The sequence below is a fragment of the Orycteropus afer genome, unplaced genomic scaffold (genome assembly GCF_000298275.1).
Source record: "Orycteropus afer afer isolate SDZICR_OR568_19922 unplaced genomic scaffold, OryAfe1.0 scaffold00156, whole genome shotgun sequence".
Taxonomy (NCBI): Eukaryota; Metazoa; Chordata; class Mammalia; order Tubulidentata; family Orycteropodidae; genus Orycteropus; species Orycteropus afer.
In genome coordinates, this window is record NW_006921743.1 from 308,531 (window position 1) to 332,792 (window position 24,262).

A 24,262-nucleotide genomic window follows, 5' to 3' on the forward strand; every position below is an offset into this window, starting at 1 on the left:
AAAAAAAAAAAAAAAAGTCTTAACTCACTAGCTCTTCCACTGAGAAACAAAGGTACCGTGTGACTATGCTAGAGGATTCAACCCCTACCTGAGGCATTTCCCCGAGTCCTCCTTTAACTAGATTTTTATTCAAATCACCACTTCTCATCCAAAGACCATATATATCTTTCCAGATAGGTATTAAAGGCAAACAATTAGCAGGGAGATCACAAAGCTATCAGAGGCATCAAACTGCCACCAAGCAGCAGATTCAATCCTCGTGGCTATACAATGTGCTCTCTTCACCCTTTACCATGTGACTCCTAACCCAGGTGTTCACATTTCTAAACATGGCATTACAGTCTCTGCAAGGCCAAGTGATTTAAAAAAAAAAAATCAGCGTACTGATGGTAGACAGAGAAGAGACATTATTCAAATGGTCCTGCATTATCTTAAAACCTTCCACATATATCTTTTCCTCTTATGAGACAAAAGCCCTGTCTCAGCTGAGCTGATGCCATGAATGAAGCTGTGAAGACTCATTTCGGGTATGAGCAAGAGAACTTGAAGTTCTCCAAGGAAAATTTTTAAATAAGAATAACTGATTCCTGCTTGTTTCTTATAGTTGTAATCATTTTGTTTTGTGTGACAAAGCTCTCATTGAACGTTACCTGGTGTGTTAAAAAGGAGCATCATCTAAATGAGAGAGAATAGTGAAATGACAGGCAAGATTCCCATATTTGAATCCTGGCCTGATGCTTTGCAAGCTTCACTTTGAGCAAGTCACTTAATCACTCAGCAAAGTATTTCTTGAGCTTCTGTTATGTGCTAGGCAGAGAATACAATGATCAACACAAGTAATTTTGTTTTGTTTTCAAACCCTGTTCATATAGAGCTTTAATTCTAGTAGGAGACACAAAAACAAAATAAGTTAGAATAATATACATAGTATGTTAGTAACAAGAAGAAAATTACACTTAGTGGGGAAACAGGGAATATAGGACAAAGGAAAAAGAAAGGTATTTCCAGATATTTTAAATAATCTTAAAATATATAAAAGTATAATGGCTTAAAGATAAATTATTTTCAGTATTTAAGTTATTCAAAAGAGCTAATTGACTTTTTGAAGCAGCTGACTTTAACTACCTTGATTTCAGGTGGAAAAAAATAATTTCCATCCTTACTTCCATTCAGGCCTCATGATTCAACATATTTAAGTTACCAATAAATGAAACCTGGCTTTCCAGGTCCAAGAACTTGAGTCCTGTAGGTGTGATTTGTACTAACCAGGTGGCTCTAAGCCATACAACTTGAAGTTTCCAATTTTCTGAATCACATAACCCAATACTTTGTCAGTATAAAGTGAGAACATTGTGCACATCTTTTCTTTGCATCTCTTCAAATCCCACCAGATAAATATCAACTCCTCAGGCAGAGAACAAACTCTTTGAGGACATACCTTCATTGCAGGCATTTTCTCAACCCTGAGTCCCTCCTCTCTCTCAGCACTGATAAAAGCACAGCAGAACCACTCATTACCCAGTCAAGTTATGCCAGCAGGATGGAGCCAGAGCACAGACCAAGTGAAGGTAATAGAAAAAAGCCAGAATATACCAATCTCCATGCTCAAGAAGTTCATAATACAGGCAACTATACTAGACATTTAAATTAGATTGTCAATAACTATTAAATGAGCAAAAGAGTCTCTATTTTCCTTCTTTCATAGCTTCATATGCCACAAGAACAGAAAAATGCCACTATATGACTATTTCGTGAGCTAAAGTATATAAGGGACTCACCGCTAAAATGTTTCCTGATTGTTTTAATAGAGATAGCTCAAGATCAAAGATTATACACACACACACACACACACATATAAAGGAGCTCTGATGGTGTAGTGGATAAGGCACTTGACTGTTAATCAGTAGGTCAACGGTTTAAACCCACCAGCCGCTCCGCAGAAGGAAGACAGGGTGACCTACTTCCGTAAAGATTTACAGCCTCAGAAACCCAATGGGGGTGGCTATGAGTTGGAAATAACTCAATAGCAGTGAGTTTGGTTTTTGATTTTATATATTTATTTATTTATCTATTTATTTATTTATATATACACACACATATATATATGTGTGTGTATATGTGTGTGTATATATACACATATATGTATGTATATATATACACATATATATACATACATACACATATGTGGATGTGTGTGTGTGTATATATATATAAATATATATATATACACACATACATACATACAGGAGCTCAGGTGCCGTAGTGCCTAAGGACTTTAACTGCTAACCAGAAGGTTGGTGGTTCAAAGCCACCAGCCACTCCTCAGAAGGCAGGCTGGGCAATCTACTTCTGTAGAGATACTGTCTCAGAAACCCAAGGAGGGGTTGCTGTGAGTCGATTCCGACTTGATGGCAGTGGATGGGTTTTTATATATATAATATATATACATACACATACACACACACACACACAGAGTCACTCAACTCACTGCCGTTGAGTCAGTTTCTACTCATAGTGACCCTTGGGTTTCCAAGGCAGTATCACTATGCAAGTAGATTGCCCAGTCTTCCTTCCAAGGAGAAGCTAGTGGGTTTGAACCACCAGCATTCTGGTTAGCAGCCAAATGCCTTAGGCACTATGCTACCAGAGTTTATATACATATGTATGTGTGTGTGTGTGTGTGTATATGTATGTATCTATGTATCTATGTATCTATATATCTATATATACACACACACACACATATACATATATATACACACACATACGTGTGTGTGTGTGTATATGAAGGATGGCACCTGATTTAAGAAAAACCCATTTTAATTTTAGAGAAGGATTGAAACCTAAAATAGGATGAATCCTTATCACAGCTCTTGTACGGTAGACAACTTAATAATTGAAGTACCTTCCAGATGAAAGGGAAATCAATTTCAAAATTCTATCATCTCTTTTTAAACTTGTTCAAACATTGAAGCATTCAAATGTCAGCATGCTTTAAAATTAGAAAGTAAAGGAAAATTCCTAGAGTTCCTAGGAGAACATTCCTAGCTGTATGGTAAAATTTTTCAACTTTCTGATATATCACGTTAATAGATTATCACTTAAAATTAATGCAACATGAAAGACATCTTTTTGGTGTCACCAACTATCACTTTTCCTTCTAAACAGATAACGTGACTTATCCTGCCATAGACAAGTCTCCCGCTGCACTCACTGTAAAAAATACACTACTTCTGATGGTGATGACTACCCCCAAGACAATGATTCTTTTTATTCAAGGAAATCAGTACAGTAAATAACTTTTCTTCCCTTCGAGACAGTCACAATGCTTGAGGCGGCTGCGACACAAAAACAAAATAACTTCACAAATGTCTCCAAACAGTCAAGCTGAAAATCTAAGCCAAAGTTTCATTTAACAGCCTGTCAGGTTTTTGATGGAAAGCTAATGAATGCAGTGGCAAACAAATCCATCAAACCTAACATCAAAACAACTGCACTTCCTCCCACCAAACGGAAAAATGAAATACGACCTGCAGGCCAGCTCTTTGATCCAACCAAGCCAGGACACCACCTTTCAAGCACCACTGTGCATCTTCACGTAAGTAATCATGGACTCCATTTCATCACAGAAAGAGAATGCCCCAGAAACTGAAGACATTTGTGAAACATACACATCATCTTATTTCAATTGCTAAGCTATCTGTTACATATTTTTGAATGGCTACAAGAAAAAAAAGCACAAAGCATTACATTCTAGATTATTCTGATGTTCAAAGCTATAAAAAAACGGCTAAAATAAATAGCTGGGTGGTTGGGCAATCTACTTCCATAGTGATACTGCCTCAGCAACCCAAGGAGGGGTCACTATCAGTCGGGCCTGACTCGACGGCACATAACAACAACAACATGTTTCAATAATGCTACAGTTTTCCAAGGGAAGGTTTATTTAAAGGACTTGCATTTTTTATGAAAGCTCCATGAGGACAAAGAAGCCTCATCTTTCTTCATTATACAAACACTTGAGCACAATGCCAATTTCAGAAGGGAACTCCCTGAGCCCTCACCAAACCACAGCTCCGCCCAGGTCAGCATGCACATGAGCACGTGACCACTTAGAGCATTAGTCTCATTTTCTTCACAGTGAAAACTTTACCTGAGTCATCAAAACCCAAAAGGACCAAACTGTTGTTATCGAGTGGATTTCAACTCATGGTAACCCCATATGTGGAAGCACAGCCCCAAAGCACGTAGTTCTGTACCTAGGGCATCTCAGCCTTGGGAAGAAGTCACTCAGGACAATACCATAAACTCACGCTGAAACTTGTAGTAAACAGGTAACAAGTAATTTTTCTATGTGATAGCCAAAGTATTGATTAAAGATATAAACCATTAAATGACCTATCTTGTTACAACCTCGTAGACATTACACTATTTCAGTGAAGATGCAAGTATTTTATATTTGTGCCAAAGCACTGTAGGAGCAAGGGGTATAGGCTGGGTTTTATATTTGCTATTAAGTTTATCCTCATATGTAGGATGTGCTCTCAGAAGGAATGGTGTAGGTCTCTTCCTTTCTAAATTACCCCTGAAAAATAGAAATTATTTCTATTTATTCCTCACTAATAGAAATTACTCAGGACAGAAAATTCTTCTAAAAGCAGGAGCTTTCTTTAATTTCAAGAATGCATTCAAATGCTTTCTGGGCTGCATTTTATGCAATTTTCTAAATACACATGTACATTACACTTAGCGTTGTCTTCTATGAAAATACTTCTATCCAAGCTCACCCAGTGGTTTCCCCATACAAGCATGCAAGTTTTATCAATGTACAATGAATAACACTCAGGTGTACCACACCATGTTCAAGTTAGGGTCACATATACTTTATGTATCATTTCCTGCTAAAACTGCATCAATTTTACATATTCTGCAAAACCTATTTTTCATTCAGAAGCTGCCCTGTCTGCCCACACCTACGCCTGAAGAGCCACAGGAAAGGAAACAGACCTTACAGAAGCCACTGTCACTCAGAAGAAGCTTTCTATTTAATGCTGCAGGGGGATGTAATTAAATTTAATAGAAGTTGCTGCTTGTAACTGAAAATACACAATATGTGAACTAAATTAAACAGACTGGGCAGGAGATGCAAAATTTTATACCAAATTTAATATGAAAATATGTATCTTGCTAAGATGTGTTTCACATTACTACTTACAAGAAATTCATGCCTAGACTATGGCTCTTAGGCACCCTTCAAGCCTGGAACTGAACTCACCTCCATGGCTCAACTTTCAGCCAAATGACAGGCAGGTCTATAAGGTGAACAGTAAAACCAAGGAGGTACACACTCCTTAGAATAATCAACCAAATGAGATTTGCCCAAGGATAGAGCTCACAAGGCCGAAAGGGATAGAAAGAAGGATGACAGGAAACGGCAAACACAAAAAGGAAGTGGGAAGAGTGGTGTTATATTGTGAGGACTAAAATCAATGTCACAAAATGAGTACGAATTGTTGCATGGAAAACCAATTTGCCCTGTAAACTTTCACCCAAATCACAATAATAAACAAAGTCCTGAACTAAAAGTATTTTAATCATTTCTTCTTACTATCTTCCCTCTCTTATTGATAGAATTTTATTAGCCACTTCTCTCTGTAAATAACCATTTTCTGAGCTATGAACTGAACTTTAATAGGGAGACTCCAAGATGTCTATCCAATACAAAGCTGCATGGAGCCACTGGAAATCCTTATTTAAAAAAAAAAAAAAAAAAAACTGGTGGCCTTAATAGAGAAAGCAAACCTAAAATTACCTCTCAGGGCAAATTATTCCACATGAATCTCAAAACAGGAAAACACTGCTACAAATGCAACAAAGTCCATGTACAATAAATACACCTAGTACAAAACAAATTACTGTGGTAAGAGACACAGAGTGCCTATGCAGGAAAATACCTGCCCACAACGCCTTAAGCGTCTCACAATAACTGGGATATATACTTACCTTATGTTTTATTTTTGAGGCATAACTTACCAATTTAGCAACTTTTCCATAGTCAATCCATCTGACAGTGGCAAAATTAGTGGATTCTGCACAGTTGAAGCCATGATTAAAACCAGCATGGTAGCCATATGGGAAAGTGATCATAAATTCTCCAGCCTCTTGGGTGATCTGCAGAGTAGAAAACAGTTAATGTTTTCCACTTAAAAGACTTTCCCAATTGTGAACACAATTAAAAGCATATTCTATAAAATATAAAGAAATAAAAGTTCATGATATCAGAGCTATATCAATATAAAGACACTTCCCCAGATCTCTTTCACTTTGTCCTTGAACAGTTATTTTCAGGAAACCTTAAAAAAAAAAAAAAAACACCTTTCTAAACAAAGTGGAGTACTGGCAATTTATTTACTCAATCTATAAAGATAGTATGCTGTCATTGTTAGGTGCAATCAGGTGTGTTCTGACTTACAGAGACCCCATGCACAACAGAACAAAACACTATCCTTACAGTTTTAAGTGTGCGTGTGCCCATTATGGAAGGCACCATATCAGTCCATCTCTGGATTCACTGTGTCAAAGGGACTTCCTCTTTCTTGCTGATCTACTTTACCAAGCATGATGTCCTTCTCCAGGGACTGGTCCCTCATGACAGTATGTCCAAAGTATATAAGTATATAAGTATATTGCCATCATCAATTCCAAGGAGCACACTGGCTGTACTTCTTCCAAGACATACTTGCTTATTCTTCTGACCAAACCAAACCCACTGCCATTGAGTTGATTCAACTCATAGTGACCCTATAGGGCAGAACAGAACTGCTCCATAGGGTTTCCAAGGCTATAAAGTTTTACCAAAGCAGACTGCCTTGTCTTTCTCCGATAGAGTGGCTGGTGGTACAAATTGCCAACATTTTGGTTAGCAGCTGAATGTTTTAGACACTGTATCACCAGAGCTCCTTGGTCTTCTACCAATCCATGGTATACTCAATATTCTTCACCAACAACATAATTCAAATGCATCAATTCTTCTTTGGTCTTCCTTTTTGTTTTGGTTAGCTAGTGCAATTCTGACAGGAATATACCACAAACAGGATGCTTGAACAAACAGGAATTTATTCTCTTACAGTTTGGAGGCTTTAAGTCCAAGTTCAAAGTGCCAGGCTCTAGGGACTGGGTAAAGCCCCTCAACCTTAGGCTTCAGCTGTGCCTCCAGCTCCCAGTCCACTGGAAATAGAGGTTTTTCTTCACTCAGACAGCTGCTGGCAGCTAAAGCTGACAAACCCAAGGTTGACAAGTAAAAAGGCACAGTTCCCAATGTTACCAAGCCACACAGAAGGCCATTAACTCAAGTCCACTGAAAGTCCGAAGGTTGGCACAGCATGGCAGGCTGCTGAACAACGACAGTTACATGCAGAGTTCATTGTTGTTGTTATGTGCCGTCGAGTCAGACCTGACTCATAGCAACCCTCCTTGGGTTTCCAAGGCAGTATCACTACGGAAAGAGATTGCCCAACCTTCCTTCTGAGGAGTGGCTGGTGGGTTTGAACCACCAGCCTTCTGGTTAGCAATCAAGTGCCTTATGCAGGGTTCAAGCATGCCATAAGCTAGAGACCATTCCCAAAGCTGTTTCTTATATATGGGAAACAGACAACATACCCAAAGCAGCTACTCATCTGCTCCAATAGATTCCATCTTGGAGTTAATTACCAATCTCACCATGGGGAATAACTACATGCAGCTGCCCAGCCACTCAACCAGGCCCAGCCAAGTTGACACACGAACTTAACCATCACACTTATTCATTGTCCACCTTCTGCATGCAAATGAGGTCACTGAAAAATCCATGCTTCGGTCAGGTGCATCTTAGCCCTCAAAGTGACATCTTTGCTTTTTAACATTTTAAAAACTAAAGTGCAATAAAATAAATGCAGAAGCAAAGATGAGTTAACCAAGCGAAGCGCTGTTCTAAACTCTAAATTCTTTTCAGATCCGCAGTTTCATCATCCAATTACCTCAGATTCATTTAACATCTATGCAGGCACCCAAAAGAAAAATTGGATTGAAACTACTGCTAACAGTAATTAGCAAGAGATCTTTTCCTACCTGCAAAGGATAATTTTAAATTAATCAACAATAATTTATTAGGACCCTACCAAAAGATGTTTGGTAGTACACAACTACCTTTAAGACATAACTTGCAGCAGGAACAATCATTCCAAACATAGTTTAACCACATGCTCATCAGATTCTCCCTCCAGCCAATGCACCTTTCTGGTAATTCCCCTGTCCTAACAACCCAAAACATCTGTTCTTCTGTTTTGTTTTCTAATTCCAAGTCTTTGCACATTTCATTATAATATTTTACTTCGTCTTCTGCAGCTACCATTTGAAATCTTCTTATCAGCTATTTCTTTTTTTCACTTTTTACATTCAAGAGCAAGTTTCTGACATCCATTTTGGTCTTTTCTTTCTTTCCTATCTTTTCAATGACCTTTTGCTTTCTTCATGAATGATGTACTTGATGTCATCCCACAACTCCTCTGGTCTTCAGTCATTAGTGTTCAATGCATCAAATCTATTCTTGAGATGGTCTCTAAATTCAGGTAGGATATATTCAAGATTATACTTTTGCTCTCATGGTCTTGTTCAAATTTTCTTCAGCTTCAACTTGAACTTGCATATGAGCAACTGATGGTCTGTTCCACAGTTGGCCCATGGTGGATATTGAGCTTCTGCATCATCACCTTCCACAGATGTAGCCTGCTTGATTCCTGTGTATTCCATCTGGTGAGGTCCACATGTAGAGTCAGTGTTTATGTTGTTGAAAAAAGGTATTTGCAATGAATAAGTCATTGGTCATGCAAAATTCTATCATATACTTTCTGGCATCATCTCTATCACCAAGACCACATTTTCTAACTACCAATCCTTCTTTCTTTCCAGCTCTCACATTCCAATCACCAGTAATTATCAATGCATCCTGATCACATGTTTGGTCAATTTCAGATGGCAGAAGTTAGTGAAAAATCTTTAATTTCTTCATCTTTGGCCTTAGTGATATATAAATTTGAATAACAGTTGTATTAATTGGGTCTTCCTTGTAGGAATATGGATATTATTCTATCACTGACAGCATTGTACTTCAGGACAGATCTTGAAATGTTCTTACTGACAGTGAATGTGACACTGTTCATTTTCAATGTGTCACTGCTGACATAGTAGACCACATGACTGTCTGATTCAATGTGGCCAGTACCAGTGCATTTCAGCTCACTAATGCCTAGGATATCAATTTAGGTACTCCATTTCAATTTTGACAACTTCCAATTTTCCTTGATCCATACTTTGTACATTCTACATTTCAATTATTAATGGGTGTTTACAGCTGTTTCTTCCATTTTGAGCCATGCTACATCAGCAAACGAAGGTCCTAAAAACTTCACTCCATCCATATCATTACAATGATCTCTAGTTTGAGGAGGCAACTCTTCCCCAGTCATATTTTTAATGTCTTCCAACCTGAGTGGCTCATCTCCTGGCACTGTATCAGACAATGTTCTTTTGCTATTCATAAGATTTTCACTGGCGTTTTCTTCAAAAGTAGATCATTAAGTCATCCTTCCTGTCTTAGTCTGGAAGCTCCACTGAAACCTGTCCATCATGGGTGACCCTGCTGGTATTTGACATACTGCTGGCATAGCTTCCAGCATCACAGCAATATACAAACCACCACACCACAAAACATTTTACAGATGAGTGGTGGAATATTTATTTGAAAATGTCTTTGCTCTAAGTTACTGAAGTAAATTTGTTTATATTAGCTATTGTGACAGTTTGATCTGTGTGTCAACTTGGCTGGACCACAATTCTGTGTAATTTAAGCAGTTGTGACATGGGTTGTTCCAATGATGGGATCAGATGTATATGTTTTGAGTAGCTAATCCATTAAAAGGGAGTTTTCCTAGGGGTGTGGCCTGCTTCCAGTATATTTATGGACATCCTGGGAAAATAGACACTCGTCTGTGGATCAGGATTCTGTTGTGCTGCCTACAACTGTCTGTGAGCAAACAATCCAACATTCAGCCTGGAGATCTCGGATTCATCATTCGTTGGAGTCAACAGCCAATGTACTGCCTGCCAATCTTGAGCTCCTCAGCCCCTGCAGCTGCATGAGTCAGGAAAAGCCTCTAGCTTTAAGTTTGATCTAAGAGCTTGGGACTTGCCAGCTTCTGTAAGTGTGTGAGCCATTTTCCTATGATAAATTTCTCCTTCTCCCTATATATAAGCTTTACTGGTTTCATTTCTCTAGAGAACCCAGTCTAACACAGCTATCAATATATATATTTTAATACTTTACTGGCTTTATTTTTATTTACTCATTTATTAACATTAATCCTTTATTAACAAAGCTATATAAAAAGACATAATAACCGACCATTTGATTTTGAAGTTAGAGCTACAAAAACTTTGATAATGCATGCTGGACAGGCTATACAGGTAGCCTGAATACAACTTATGATGTATTCAAATTACAATGTACTGTATTTATGACCGCCTGGGTGTCTGTGCGCACATGCACATCTTACCATTAGTAATATGTACTACATACAATGTTGCTGTGGGTAATTTGCTGATGTTATCATCAGATGTTTACTCGCAGATGTTCAATGTTATGATTTACAAAGATACAACCAATAAAAGGCAATAGTAATGAAAATTCTTTAAAACCTGAGGTATGTAACTTACATCAGAAGCAACTTATGATGGTATCGTCAGAATGAAACACCATAAGTCAGGGACTACCTCTATTATGAATTCTGATCTACTTGATTAAGTCATTAATCATTAAGTCAGGAACTACCTCTATTATGAATTCTGATCTACTTGACATGAAATCGTCAGGTTTATCAGTCACTCATTCAAAATGACCTAATAAAATCTTTATTTTCCATAGTCTGACCTTAAACTTTTCTAACCCAGCACCCAACAGAGCGCCTTTTGCCTCTCTTACTGCTTTGAGTACAAAGTGACATTTAAAAAAAAAAAAATACTCATTAGCTTTGGGCACTGTAGCAAAATGTATCCTTGGTAAATATTTCTATTTAGTAAACGCTATCTGTTCACACTGAGAGCCTATACCCTTTCCTAGTTCTGACAATAAAGTAAAATTTTAAAACCACTTTTAATTGTCCTAGAGATTAAAAAAAAAGTATTTGTATTTTCTTTGAGATTTAATTTGTATACAGTAAAATTTTCAAATCATGATGTGCTATTTGCTGAATTCTGCCAAATGGATATACCCCTATCTGCACATCCCTATCATGATACAAAACACATCCATCACCTAGAAAGCTTCCTAGTACCCCTCTCAACCAATCCCCAGCCTGACCCCAACTCCCATCCCAGTAACAACCATTGTCCTGGTTCCTTTAACAAATAGTTAGCTTTGCCTGTTCAAGAATTTTATATAAATAAAACCATACAATATGGCTACACTCAGCACGCTCTCGAGATTCATCCATGCCATTTTGTGTAATCAGTAGTTCATCTCTTTTTATTGTGGAGTATTATTCCATCATTCAAATATCACATGTTTTGTTTATCCATTCGCCTCTCGGTGAACACTTGAGCTGTCGAGTATTTGCTTTTCAGGATTAAAAATATGCCTGAGCTCAATAAACCTCTGAAACATGATCAATGATTAAAAATTCCTCTAAAATCTAATAGAAATGTAGTTTTCAGAAGAAATTTTAAAAAAGAAAAGAGAATTAGAATAAAACATTCCCCATGAAATGTTATCTAACCCAGGAATTAGAGCTGATCTCTCCCTCTGCTAATCCACCATAGTTTTGGATTTGAATATTTCTTACGGAGAAATATAAATTTCTTACATCACCACAATCTGTATTCTTTGCTTCTCTATCATTTTTTATCCTCTGCCAGTCCCTCTAATTGTAAGTGATTTGATATTAAAGACTATATTTTGTTCATCATAAACTTTCCTGCCATAGTATATATCCATATATTTTTGTTGGCCCGAATATAAATGATCTTAATGATGCAGGAATACTTAAAATAGTCTCCCATCACTTCAGACTTAAAACATCTGAAGATCAGGCATCCCATCCCTGCACACCAGTTATGGGGCAACAAAAAAAATGTAAAGGGACAATATAAACAAATACCCAGCTTGGAGGACTCTCAGAAACAGACTAGATTTTAGTTCTCTTCATTTTGTTTAAGAACAGCTGAGGAAAAGGAGTGAGAATTTATCATAATATTTTAAAAAAAAAAAAAAAACTCCAGACTATTCCTCTCTTATGTCAGGAAATTTTCTTTATACCAAATCTAAATTATATCCAATGTAAGGAAGGTCTTGTCTGAAGTACTGAAGCGGAATAAAGGATTACCTGGTTCATTTCAGCCCTAAGAGGTTGAGAAATGAATGTGTGAATGTATGAGTGTGTATGTGTAAACATACAGGAGAAACACTGTATAAATACAGGTGCACATGCTGCCAACCAGTGCCATTTTTAGTAATGCTAAAATGGCACATGAGAGTACTTTCCTTCCTGACACTTTGAAGTCTAGCTCACCTTCTCCCTCACTAGTGACACCCAGCATGTGCTCTCCACCAATGAGTACAGCTCAGCTGTGAGCAGGTGGCCAGCAGGGGCCCTTCAATGCTCAGCACTATCCCAATTCCATCACTCTGAGCCACACAAAGACAGTCTGGTTCTCCTCCTTCTCGGTACACCCCAATAATTTTAACTGTGCTTGGATACTTGGCATTTCTTCCTTGCACTAAATGATAGAACAAAATTCACCTGCTTCTGTTCCTAGCACCAAAATGAGGGTGGGGAGAGGGGACTGCTGCCTCTGGGACCAGGAAGCCTCTATTCTTGCTCTACTGATTTCCATCTACAATCCTTCCCTAGAATGTTCCCATCACAAGACAGGTGTGTCTTCTGCATGGCTCCCACACAGACAGTTTGGAGGAGAACCTATAAGCCTAGGGAGCAGGGACCACATCAGGCACGAGGCCTTTTTCTAAGGAACTTAGAAAAATTCTACTTTGAACAAAGCCTCAAGAAAAAAGGAAAAACAAAGTACCACTTTAAGGACCTAAGATTAATAAGAGGTAAAGATTTATTCACAAGTGAATAGCTTCTAAGGTGGAAAACAGAAAGATTATGGGAAGAAAAGTCAAATAAAAGATGGAAAGGAAAGTGGAGCTATTTTTTTTAATGTTTCTGCAAGTAGCTAAATACTTAATCCTTTTCCAACTGACAGAGGGCTTTCATTTGTCTGGTCAAAGCCTTTTTCACTTCAGCTTTTTCACATAAAAATGTTCATTCTCAGTAATAATTCTGATTCCATAATCATCCATGGACACAAAAAGGGTTCCAGTATGTACTGAGTTTTGTACAACTTAGTCTTCAGAAATACTCCAAAGAAGCAATATCTGATCATTAAATCACCAGGGAATTTTATCCATAATGGAATCTCAATTGTAGTATATGTAATAAATGTGTTGTTATGAGATAACACAGTGGTGTCATAATCACTGATTCTAACCAGCCCAACTGCTAATAATAATTACTCTGAATTTGTTTTAAAGATAGATCACATACACATATATCATGTTGTTTGTAAAAAGGAAAAAAAAAAAAAAAGACTCCATCTTTAATGTAGAAGTACTACATATTCAGTGTTTTTATAAGTGAACAGCATGAAATCTCCAGCAAATGTATCCAGAAATAAAGTTAATTTCAAATTAACATTTCTATAAATAATTGATGTTATAAAATATTAATTGTTCTGCCCATTCTCTAAAATTCTTAACTGAAGCCAAAGACACATTAGCCAATGTTAAATTCACTGTAAATACAAATCACACACACACTCACACTGAATTTGTTAAAGAGCAATGGTAATATACCTTGTCAAAGGGGATGCCATACTTCCTGAGCACTGAAGGAGAGATCAGCGTCATCTTGTGGCGCAGAAATGCTTCACATCCTTGCGAGCTGCTTGGGAAAAAACCTAAACAGAACAATAAATACAAGCAGCACTGTCTCAATCAAGATGAAATTTGAGATGATTATTTTTAATTCTAGTGTTCTTATAGAATGACAAATTTATACAATATAGACCCACATCACCAACAAACCAAAATAATAAACTCTGGCACTAAATTAGAATCTGAATTCTTCAAACTTAAAGCATGCATATTTACATCACCAAAGGTTGACCTTCTTTACAAAAAGATATTGCACAAGATGAGCAAAAAAGGAAAGACCCTCAATAAGATGAACTGACAGTAGCTGCAACGATGGGCTCAAGCATAGAAAGGATTGTGAGGATGGTATAGGACCGGGCAGTGCTTCACTCTGTTGTACACAGAGTTGCTATGAGGCGGAGCTGACTCGATGGCACCTAACAAGAAGCACTTTCCACAAAACCAAGTAAGTGAGAGCTGCTTCCCACTTGACAGTATCTAACAACAGCAACATCTGCTGGGTGAAAGAAGGATGAGATGTCTACTTCCATAAAGACTACAACCTTGGAAACCCTATGAGGCAGTTCTACTTTGTCCCATAGGGTCAACTCGATGACAGTGAGTCAGATTCTGTTTTTTATTATCTGCAAAATGGACAAAATTTACTAAGGGAGGTTAGAGAGGTAAGGGTGTATTAACAGAAGAATTCCTCATTTTAGGCTCCATGCAGGCATCATCCCAGAAGCATTTATGCCAATGCCAGACACACAGAAGACAAGAAGTTCCCCACTTTTTTTCTGTTTCTTTCTGATCAATTTAGATCTAATGGCTACTAAGTTCCAGAATCCACTTCCTGGCCAGCATCAGTCAAATGCTTAGAAACCAGGAGGTGTGACAGTGTGGGAACAAAGCAGATGGCAACCCTTTCACTCAATAGAACATCATGCACCCAAACCAGAGCTGTCTTCCTCCCTCACTGACTTCAGTCCTGCAGACTAGTCTGTCTGGGGCAGACTCCCATTGACTCACAGATACAAGCTAAAGGGAAATGAATAAACTTACCGCCTGCTCTTCACCTTCCTCATTCACATGGTGAAGAGAGTGGAAAAGCAAGAGGAGAAAGAAGAGAAGGAGGAAACAAACAGAGGAGATACACAGGGAGAACATGGAAAGAAAACAGAAGGCACCAGGAAGTCTGTGGAGCACATGGAGAAGCACATGCTGTCCAACTCGTCCACTGCCAAATGAAGACAGTGCCACTAGAAACATCACTCATCTACCTTGCTGGCCCCCAGCACCCGTAACTCAGGAGTCTGACCGATTTGATGAAAGAATTTTGACCTGGTAGAATGGAAGCATGTCACTGGGATATTTTTTAAGTAAATAAGCCTTTATTGATGCCACCATAAGGCCATACGTAATCAGAAGGAAACTAATCCAACAGCCAAGAGAAAGGGAATGAGTAATGATCTTCAAACACTAGTTGTTCAGCTTAAGCATCTGTACCTGGATTTTTAAAAGAGGGAAATGGAAATACAGAAAAGTGTATGTCAATGGAAACAGTTTCTATAATGCCAAGAGGAATAAACAGGATTGAGTGTGCCTTATGTGGTCATTTGATGCAGCCCTCTGTTTACAGTAATATTCATAACACATAAATACAGAATCAAACACTAAGCCAAATAAGCAACTCCATGAAAGAAAACAGATGGATGGAGATGAATAGATAGACTTATATTAGTGTGATACTTTCCATCCATTCACAGTGTTCATCTAAGTACTGACTCTTACAGTCAGAGAACAAGACCACAGCTGGGCATCCCCAAACTCACAACCCATGGAAATATCTTAATAATACATTCAAATGAATCTATCAAACTTTTCAAATTTGCAACTTTGTGCAGCACCAAATGAATTAAGTTTTAAATTAAAATCAATGAAGAAAGAAGAGTCCATTTAATTTTCTTTTGATATGGATTTGTAATCAGGATGTGAACAATGTGGTGACCGGTCATAAGTTAATATAAATTGAAAACCACTGAAGGAAGGTAATTTGCAGTATATTAAGAACTTCATATTGGTTCAGAATCTATATTTACAACAGGTTATCAGAATAATACTTTACATCACCTTGGAAAACATATCATAAACGGCACAAATTATGCACAGAGCATGCATGTGAAAATGAATTTTAACTCAAGATACTAGCAGATGTACATGGTTCATACTCACCCTCACTCCATAGTCTACCAAAAGTATTTTATTCAACATATAAGCAAGCACATAAACTCAGAGTACTATTAGATGCTGAAAAAGCTATTTTAAAGACTCAGAACAATACTAGCTAAAGAAATGTGTCATTCATAAAAAAGATTTTAAAAAAAAAATCCACTGCCAATTCATACTGATCCTATACAACAGAGCAGAACTGCTCATAGGATTTCCAAGGCAGTAATCTTTCTTCCATGGAGGAGCTTGTGGGTTCAAACCACTCATCTTTTGGTTAGCAGCTGAGCTCTTAACCACCATGCCACCAGGGTGCATTTCTTTCATAATGAATGAGAAAAAATCAGTTTTGGTGTCATCTATGTGAAATGCAATCAGCTCTCACAGAAAAGTAACATTTAACTAAAAATTCCACTTAAAACTTCTCAAAAGTCACCAACATGATGCATTCAAAATTTTTACAAATGAATTTATCATATGGGAATCACTTTTGTATATTAGAATATTTATTTTATCTATGTTCTTTTTTTAATTTTTAAGTAAGTTATTTAGGAGAATTTTTTTCTAGAAGTTACCATATTTCATTGCTACCACTATATTTGGGAGCTCTCGTGGCATAGTACCTAAGGCATTTCACTGCTAACCAGAAGACTGGTGATTCAAACCCACCAGCCAGTCCTCAGAAGGAACACTGGGCTATCTACTTCCATAGAGATTCCACCTCGCAAACCCAGGGAGGGGTCACTATGAGTCAGATCCGACTCCACAGCAGTGAGTTACTACTATATTGAACAATCATTCATATAGCTTTCCAGATGGTCAGGTTATACAATACCAATGAGAGAGCCCATCTTCCACAAACCTGAGCATCAAGAAGATGGGGCGAAGAAAAATTCTACATTGAAGTAGAATCCAATGGTGGCAACAGCAACTAGCATTCTACTGCCATATCTCGTGTGTGCCCTACAGTCACCAGGTGGGCCACATGTTGAAGAATATCCAGGGTAAGTGTGGCATATCTCTCTGCAGCATCTATTTGTTGCACTAAATTGTCTGGCTCATTTTTACAAAAAAGGAACACAATATCCAGGGTGCAAGATACAACACCTGCATGAGCAGGCTGGGATAGAGACTTCACTCTCCTTTCCTGCAGTGAAATTTTGGTGGAAGCATTTAAGAAGCAGTCAGTTATGGGTGAAAGCTATGAGACTTTATATAAATGACAGCCAATCCTACAGGTATTTAATAAACAAGCTTACTTGAGCACTAGCTTCCCTCTCTCCTTTAATGCTCACAACAAACAAACACTCTTTCACTGTTAATAAATAGCACAGGTACATTTTACACCTAAGTCCTAAGTGTCCAAAGCCTGTGTTCTCCCAGCTTCACCTGGTCCACATGGACAGCATAACAAATGAGAATAACAGGTGTTAAGAACTTGGGAACTTAGCCTCACAGAGACATAAGTTCCAATCACAACTCCAGTGCTCACTTAGCTTTGACTAACTAGTCTCATGACCTCTCGATGCCTCACAGTTTTCTCATCTGTAAACTGGGGATATTATTAATATCTCTCTTACTGAATTCCTATGGGAATCAAATGAGATAATGTCTATGAAATGTAGCAGGATACCTGGCACAAAGTAACAGTCAGTAAACATTAGCATTTATTGCCACGATTACTCATTTTCACCATATTGCCTTTAGTCACCATATTGGCTAAATGAATCTTCCACTTCCACCGGGGTTGCAGCCTAGCTGAAATGGTGGGTCACAGTTTTGGGAGACCTAGAGAACAAACTGAGGAATTGCCGTAGATGTTCAGTAGTGACCAACCGGTAAAAGCCAGTTCATTCTCTTGGGTCTTACGACAGTTCTGGTCACAAACTTCATTTGACCCCCAAAAAAAGAGTTCTAACAGTTAAGCATGACTTAGTTTATAACCATACTGATTCATTCTTTACTTTGTATTATGCTGTAAATTCTTCCATTCTTTCCTTCAGTCTCTTTTAAAACAGTATATTAAATTTCAGTCTGGAATCTAATTGACTCACAAAAGAGCTTCAAAGTAAAAATCCTATAAAACTAAAAGACCAGACAGCAAGGATGATCAGTTATTTCACAACCCAAGCTATGGACAGTGATAGAAATAACACATCAAGGTTTTTATGACAGGTAGAGCAATGAGCTTCCAATGAAAAGGTACCTGGCTAGTAAGGTGGGAAAAGTTAAAGAGCAATTTGGAAAAAAGAAACTATGTCTCTAAAATATTATTCTACTCAAACGTTAAATGTTGTTGTGGGCTATCAAGTCAATTCTGACTCATAGCAACCATACAGGATTAGAGTAGAACTGCCCCCTAGGGTTTCCTAGGCTGTAATATTTATGGGAGCAGGTCTCCAGGGCTTTCTCCTGAAGAGCCACTAAGTGGGTCTGAATCACCAATCTTCTGTTTAGCAGCCATTTGTACCACCAAGGTTCCTTCAATTGTTAACTGTTAATACAAAAATCTATTTTAAATAAACATTACAATATTGTACAGAATCCATGGAGCAAGACAGTTTAAACATCTATTTCAAGAAAAATAATTCTAGTGGTTACAGCACCCAAGAGGAAGGAAAAGAGCAGTAACACAAAATTATATCAGGCCACTCAGTAATTTGATGTTGAGGGTATATAGCTAGCTCCTTTAAGCCATCTACATAGCACACTGCTAGCTGCCAATTCCTTACCACACTAACATCAACTAGCTATTACTTTTCTTTTTGAAGGTTACTAAACAGAGGCAGGAAAGCAAAGATGGCCCTTGTAACTGGGCATCCAATCTAAACAGCATGTTAGAGGGATCAAAGGTGGACATGATAAAGAGCTTGTACTCCAGTGACCCTAACAAAGTCCTGAAGCCCCTGGAACAACCCATGGTAACCTTTGCTAAGCTGCCAAAGCACAGTGGGCAGATCTGCAACACAGAACTCCATCAGCCCTCTCAAAGACCAGGTGCTAAGGCACCCAAAGGTTGGTCCTAGATTGTGATGTAAATCTAACATGCAGCATTCCAAGTGAAAGAAGCCAGACCTAAAAGTCTACATACTTTATGATTCTACTTATACAACATTCTAGAAAGACAAAACTATAGGGATGGCAATCAGATTAATGGTGGCCAGAGTCTGACAAGGAGGAAATTAACCAACCCAAGGTACAAGGAAATGTTCTGAGTGATGGCAATGGTCTATATCTCAATAAGGGTGGTGCTTACACCACTGCATACAGTTCTCAAAACTCACTGAACTTTTACTATAGATTAATTTTAACCCATTGCCATCGAGTCAATTCTGACTCATAGTGACCCTACAGGACAAGAGTAGAACTTCTCCACAGGGTTTCCAACATTGTAGGCTTTACAGAAGCAGAACACCAGGTCTTTTCTTCTGTGAAGCTGTTTGGTGGCTTCAAACCACCAACCTTTCAGTTAACAGTCAGTGCTAAATCACTATGGCACCAAGGCTCACTTCAAATTTCACTTCAATAGCTTTAACCCCAAAAAATCATTAAATCTTTTAAAATTGCTTTTAAAATGCAGCAGACATATTATTTAAAAAATGGAAAAAGTGTCTTCTTTTCTTAGGCAAATAGGTCTCCAAATTGTCAACTGGCTTACTTATAATTTATTAGTTATAACTAAGGAATTGTTTTTAAATCCATCCCAATCTCATATGACTCAAATATAAACACATGCTGCTACTATTAAATCCCCCAAAAGCTTCAAGTTTAGGGGAAAAAAAAGTTCAAAATCAAAGGTTAGTGACATTTTCTATGGGTATACAAACACTAGTTTGGAGAAATTTAAATTAGTGATTAATCATTGGGAAAGGAAGGAAAAATGGGAGGAGGAAAGGAGGAAGGGGAAATTAGACACGCAGAATACATTCTCATACTAGCAACAGATTATGATTAAGTCAATTTCATTTAGTAAAATTGAAATTTGCCCAAGTTTGGTTTGATAGCTTTTATAACTGTTATGGATTGAACTGTATCCACCAAAAACACATGTTGTAAATCCTAACTTCCTGCCTGTGGCTATAATACCATTTGGGAACAGGTTGTCTTTGTTATGTCAATGAGTCAGGATTAGAATAGAGTGTACCTTAAATCAATCTCTTTCCAGATATAAAAGAGATAAAATGCAAGCTAGCAAGTAGAGGCGGCAAGGAACATATATCCCAAGCCCCATGAATATCTCCCAGAAGCAGAAGCTCAAAAGAGACAAGAACCTTCCTCCAGAGCTGACAGAGAGAGAAAACCTTCCCCTAGAGCCAACAACCTTTAATGTAAATTTCTAGCCTCCTAAACTGTGAGAAAATTAATTTCTGTTCATTAAACTTACACAGTTCTGGTATGCTGTCATAGTAGCATAAGATAACTAAGACAGAATTTGGTACTCAGAGTGGCGTACTGCTCTAACAAATGCCTACAATGTGAAAATGGTTTTGGAATTGGGTAATGGGTAGAGGCTAGAAGAGTTCTAAAGTGCCTAATAGTAAAAGCACAGTAGCATAGCAGAAGCAAAGGTGTCACTTTGAATACTAAGGTGTGCCTAGCCCAAGCCATGTATTTTCAATCACCTCATATGCATGCAGAAACTACACAATGAATATGGAATGCCAGAGAAGAGCTGATGACTTTGAATCATGATGCTGGAGAAGAATACAGAAAATACCATGGACTGCCAGAAGAATGAAGAAATTTGTCCCCAAGAAGTGGTCACAATGCTCTTTGGAACCAAGAATGGCCAGACTTCATCTCACCTGCTTTGGTCATGTTGCCTGAAGGGACTGATCCCTGGAGAAGGGTATCATGCTTGGTAAAGTAACCAAACCAAAAAACTGCTGTCAAGTCAGATCAGACTCACAGCAACCCTTCCTTGGGTTTCTGAGGCAGTATCACTACGGAAATAGATTGCCCAACCTTCCTTCTGAGGAGTGGTTGGTGGGTTTGGACTGCCAGCATTCTGGTTAGCAGTCAAGTGCTTTAGGCACTATGCCACCAGAACTCCTTGATGAGGCAAAGGGTCAGTGAAAAAGGGAAAGACCCTCAACAAGATGGATTGACACAGTGGCTGCAATGACGGGCTCCAGTACGGCAAGGATCATAAGGCTGGCACACAACCAGGCAGTGTTTCATTCTGTTGTACAAAGAGTCACTATGAGTTACTGTAAGTCAACTTGACAGTACCTAACAACAACACCACCACCATAGTAAAAGCACAGATTGCCTTGAAGAGACTGCTGCTAGAATTATGGAAGTCAAAGACAATTCTGGTGAAGGCTCAGAAGGAAGTGAGAAGAGCTATAGAGAAAGTCTCTACTTTCTTAGAGAATAGGTATGGCACCAGCAACAGAACGTTGCTAGAAACGTGGACATTAAATGTGCTTCTGGTGAGGCTTTAAAAGAAAATGATGAACATATGATTGGACAATGGAGGAAGGACAATGCTTTTTATGCAGTGTCAAATAACTTGTCTGAATTATGTTCAAATGTCTGGTGGAAGGTAGAACGTAGGAACTTGCATATCTCAGTGAGGAGATTTCTAAACAAAGTCTTAAAGAGGTCACATGGTTTCTCTTTGATGTCTATAGTAAACTGAAGGAAAAGTGATGCAATTAAAAATGAACTGTGCAAAATGAAAACAAAACTTAAAAGATATGGAAAATTCTGTTGTACAAAGTAAGGTCATGTGTCCTAGAATGTTCCCAAGGATGTGGCTATATAATCTTTTATTAAAGAGATTAAGCCTGCCATCCAGTTGGATCCAGTTGGATCAATCCAACTGCCACAACAGAACACCCAACAGCTTAGACTAGACTAAAGGGGAAAGAGAAAAGAGAGAATGTTGTCTGCTTTTTGGAATTCTACAGACAGAAAACAGGCCAAAGGAGCTACATCTGCTGTCCTCCATTAATAGATAAGACTCAACCCTGGAGCAGCTCAGAGATCAGCAGGACTGTTAGTTAAAAGGAATACAGGAAGCAGTGATGCCTAGGTTTCAAGGAGTGGGGCCATGGCCTCTCAGGTCACAAAGAGTGAGACCATGACCGATAGAGTCTCAAAGAGTAGAACCACAGCCTCCTAGGTTTCAAAGAGTCAGAACTTCCCCAACTCAGTTCTGGAGTGTGGGGCTGTCATTCAGTTTGGCCAAGAGGATGGGGCTGCTGCACAAAGCTTAGGTGATAGGAGTGCCATCCCCAAGAGGCAGAAGAATGAGGCCTGCTGGGGCCAAGTGGGTGGGGTCACCACTCAGATGGACCAAGAGAATGGGGCTGCCCAAAGCCAAAGGAACAGAGTTGCTGTCCCAGTGAGCCTGAAAGGTACAGCGAACTTCCACCCAGAATCTAGAGAGCACAGCCAACACTGGGAGTCTGGAGGGCCTCAGAGAACAGAGGATTATTTTCAAGACTTGAAAGCTAATGTAAATTGTTCTGCTGGGATTTGGACTACCTAGGTGCCTGCTATCTCTCTTCTTTCCCTCTACTTTCTCCTCTTTGTAATGGAAATGTCTGCCATGTGCCTGTTCCATCATTGTTCTTTGGAAACAGCTAATTTGTAGTCTAGATTTCACAGGTTTACAGATGAAGAAGAATTTTGCCTCAGGATGGAATATGCCTAAAGATTCACCCATATTTGACTTAGATGATTCAGAAGATGAGATTTTGGACTTGTAGTTGATTTAAAATTTTTGGGATAATGTGATGGGGTGTATCTATTTTGCACATGGGAAGGACATGAATTTTGGAGGGTCAAAAGGTAGTATGTTATGGGTTGAGCTGTGTGCCCCAAAAAATATGTGTTGTAAATCCTAACCTCTTTGCTTGTGGTGATAATCCCATTTGAGAATAGGTTGTCTTTATTATGTTAATGAACCATATTAGAGTAGGGTGTATATTGAGTCAATCTCTTCTGAGATATAAGAGAGATTAAATGCAAGCTAGCAACTGGGGGAGGGGGAAAGATGCCACATGCCAAATCACATGAAGATCGCCCAAGAGCAGACACACAGAAGAGACAAGGACCTTCCTCCATAGAAAGCTTTCCCCTGGAGCTGGCACCCTGAATTCATACTTCTAGCCTTCTAAATTGTAATAAAATATATTTCTGTTTGTTAAAGCCTCGCAGCTGTATTTTTGTTATAGCAGCACTACATAACTAAGACAGTTATAGTTTCACAATATTTATGAGATTGACATGAGGCTTTACACATATAGCAACCATACATACAAATGCTAAGTAAAAGAACACAGAATTAACACAGAAGGATTGCTTATGTGGGAAATGGTATTAGAAATAGATGTGTTGATTCACATATGAAATTTCTTAGCATTTATGAAAAGAACCCATGAGCTGCTCTAAGCACAGAGGAATCTAGTAACCGTTATATTTCTACTTGAGAAGCCAACATATGCAGGTGGCAGTTCAAACCCACCAGCCACTCCACAGAAGGAAGACTGAGCAATCTACTTCCATAAAGATCTACTGCCTCAGAAACCCAACTCACTGCCGTCGAGTCGGATCCAACTCATGGCAACCCCTCCTTGGGTTTCCGAGGCAGTATCACCACAGAAATAGATTGTCCAACCTTCCTTCCGAGAAGTGACTGGTAACTTTGAACCACCAACATTCTGGTTAGCAGTCAAATGCCTTAGGCAAAGGGGGCCACTGTGAGTCAGAATCAACTTGATGCCAGTGAGTTTGGCTTGATTTAGTTGTTTAGAGGCCATTATCTTATCATTCAAGAACTGGGATTGAGAAGGAAATTATCGCTTCTTAGGCTTCATTCTAGGAGCTCTGATGGTGCAGTGGCTAAGGCATTCAGCTGCTAACCAAAAGATTATTGGTTCACACCCACCAGCCCCTCTGCAGGAAAAAGATGAGGCTGTCTGCTCCTGTAAAGATTTACAGTCTTGGAAACCTTATGAAGCAGTTCTATTCTGTCCTGTAGGGTCACTATGAGTCAGAATCAACTCCATAGCAGTGAGT

At 38.5% G+C, this 24,262-nt stretch overlaps 1 protein-coding gene across 1 annotated transcript in view; it reads right to left on the bottom strand.

Moving 5' to 3' along the window:
- KDM4C (lysine demethylase 4C) overlaps positions 1-24,262 on the bottom strand; it is a gene marked incomplete at its 3' end in the record, with an annotated part of 396,913 nt that overhangs the window by 288,993 nt on the left and 83,658 nt on the right. Inside the window, exons 6-7 of the mRNA XM_042781719.1 lie at positions 13,946-14,049; positions 6,034-6,171 (exon numbers count right to left, since the gene is read on the bottom strand). Coding sequence (XP_042637653.1) covers positions 6,034-6,171; positions 13,946-14,049 — 242 coding nt within the window. The remainder of the gene's footprint in view (positions 1-6,033; positions 6,172-13,945; positions 14,050-24,262) is intronic.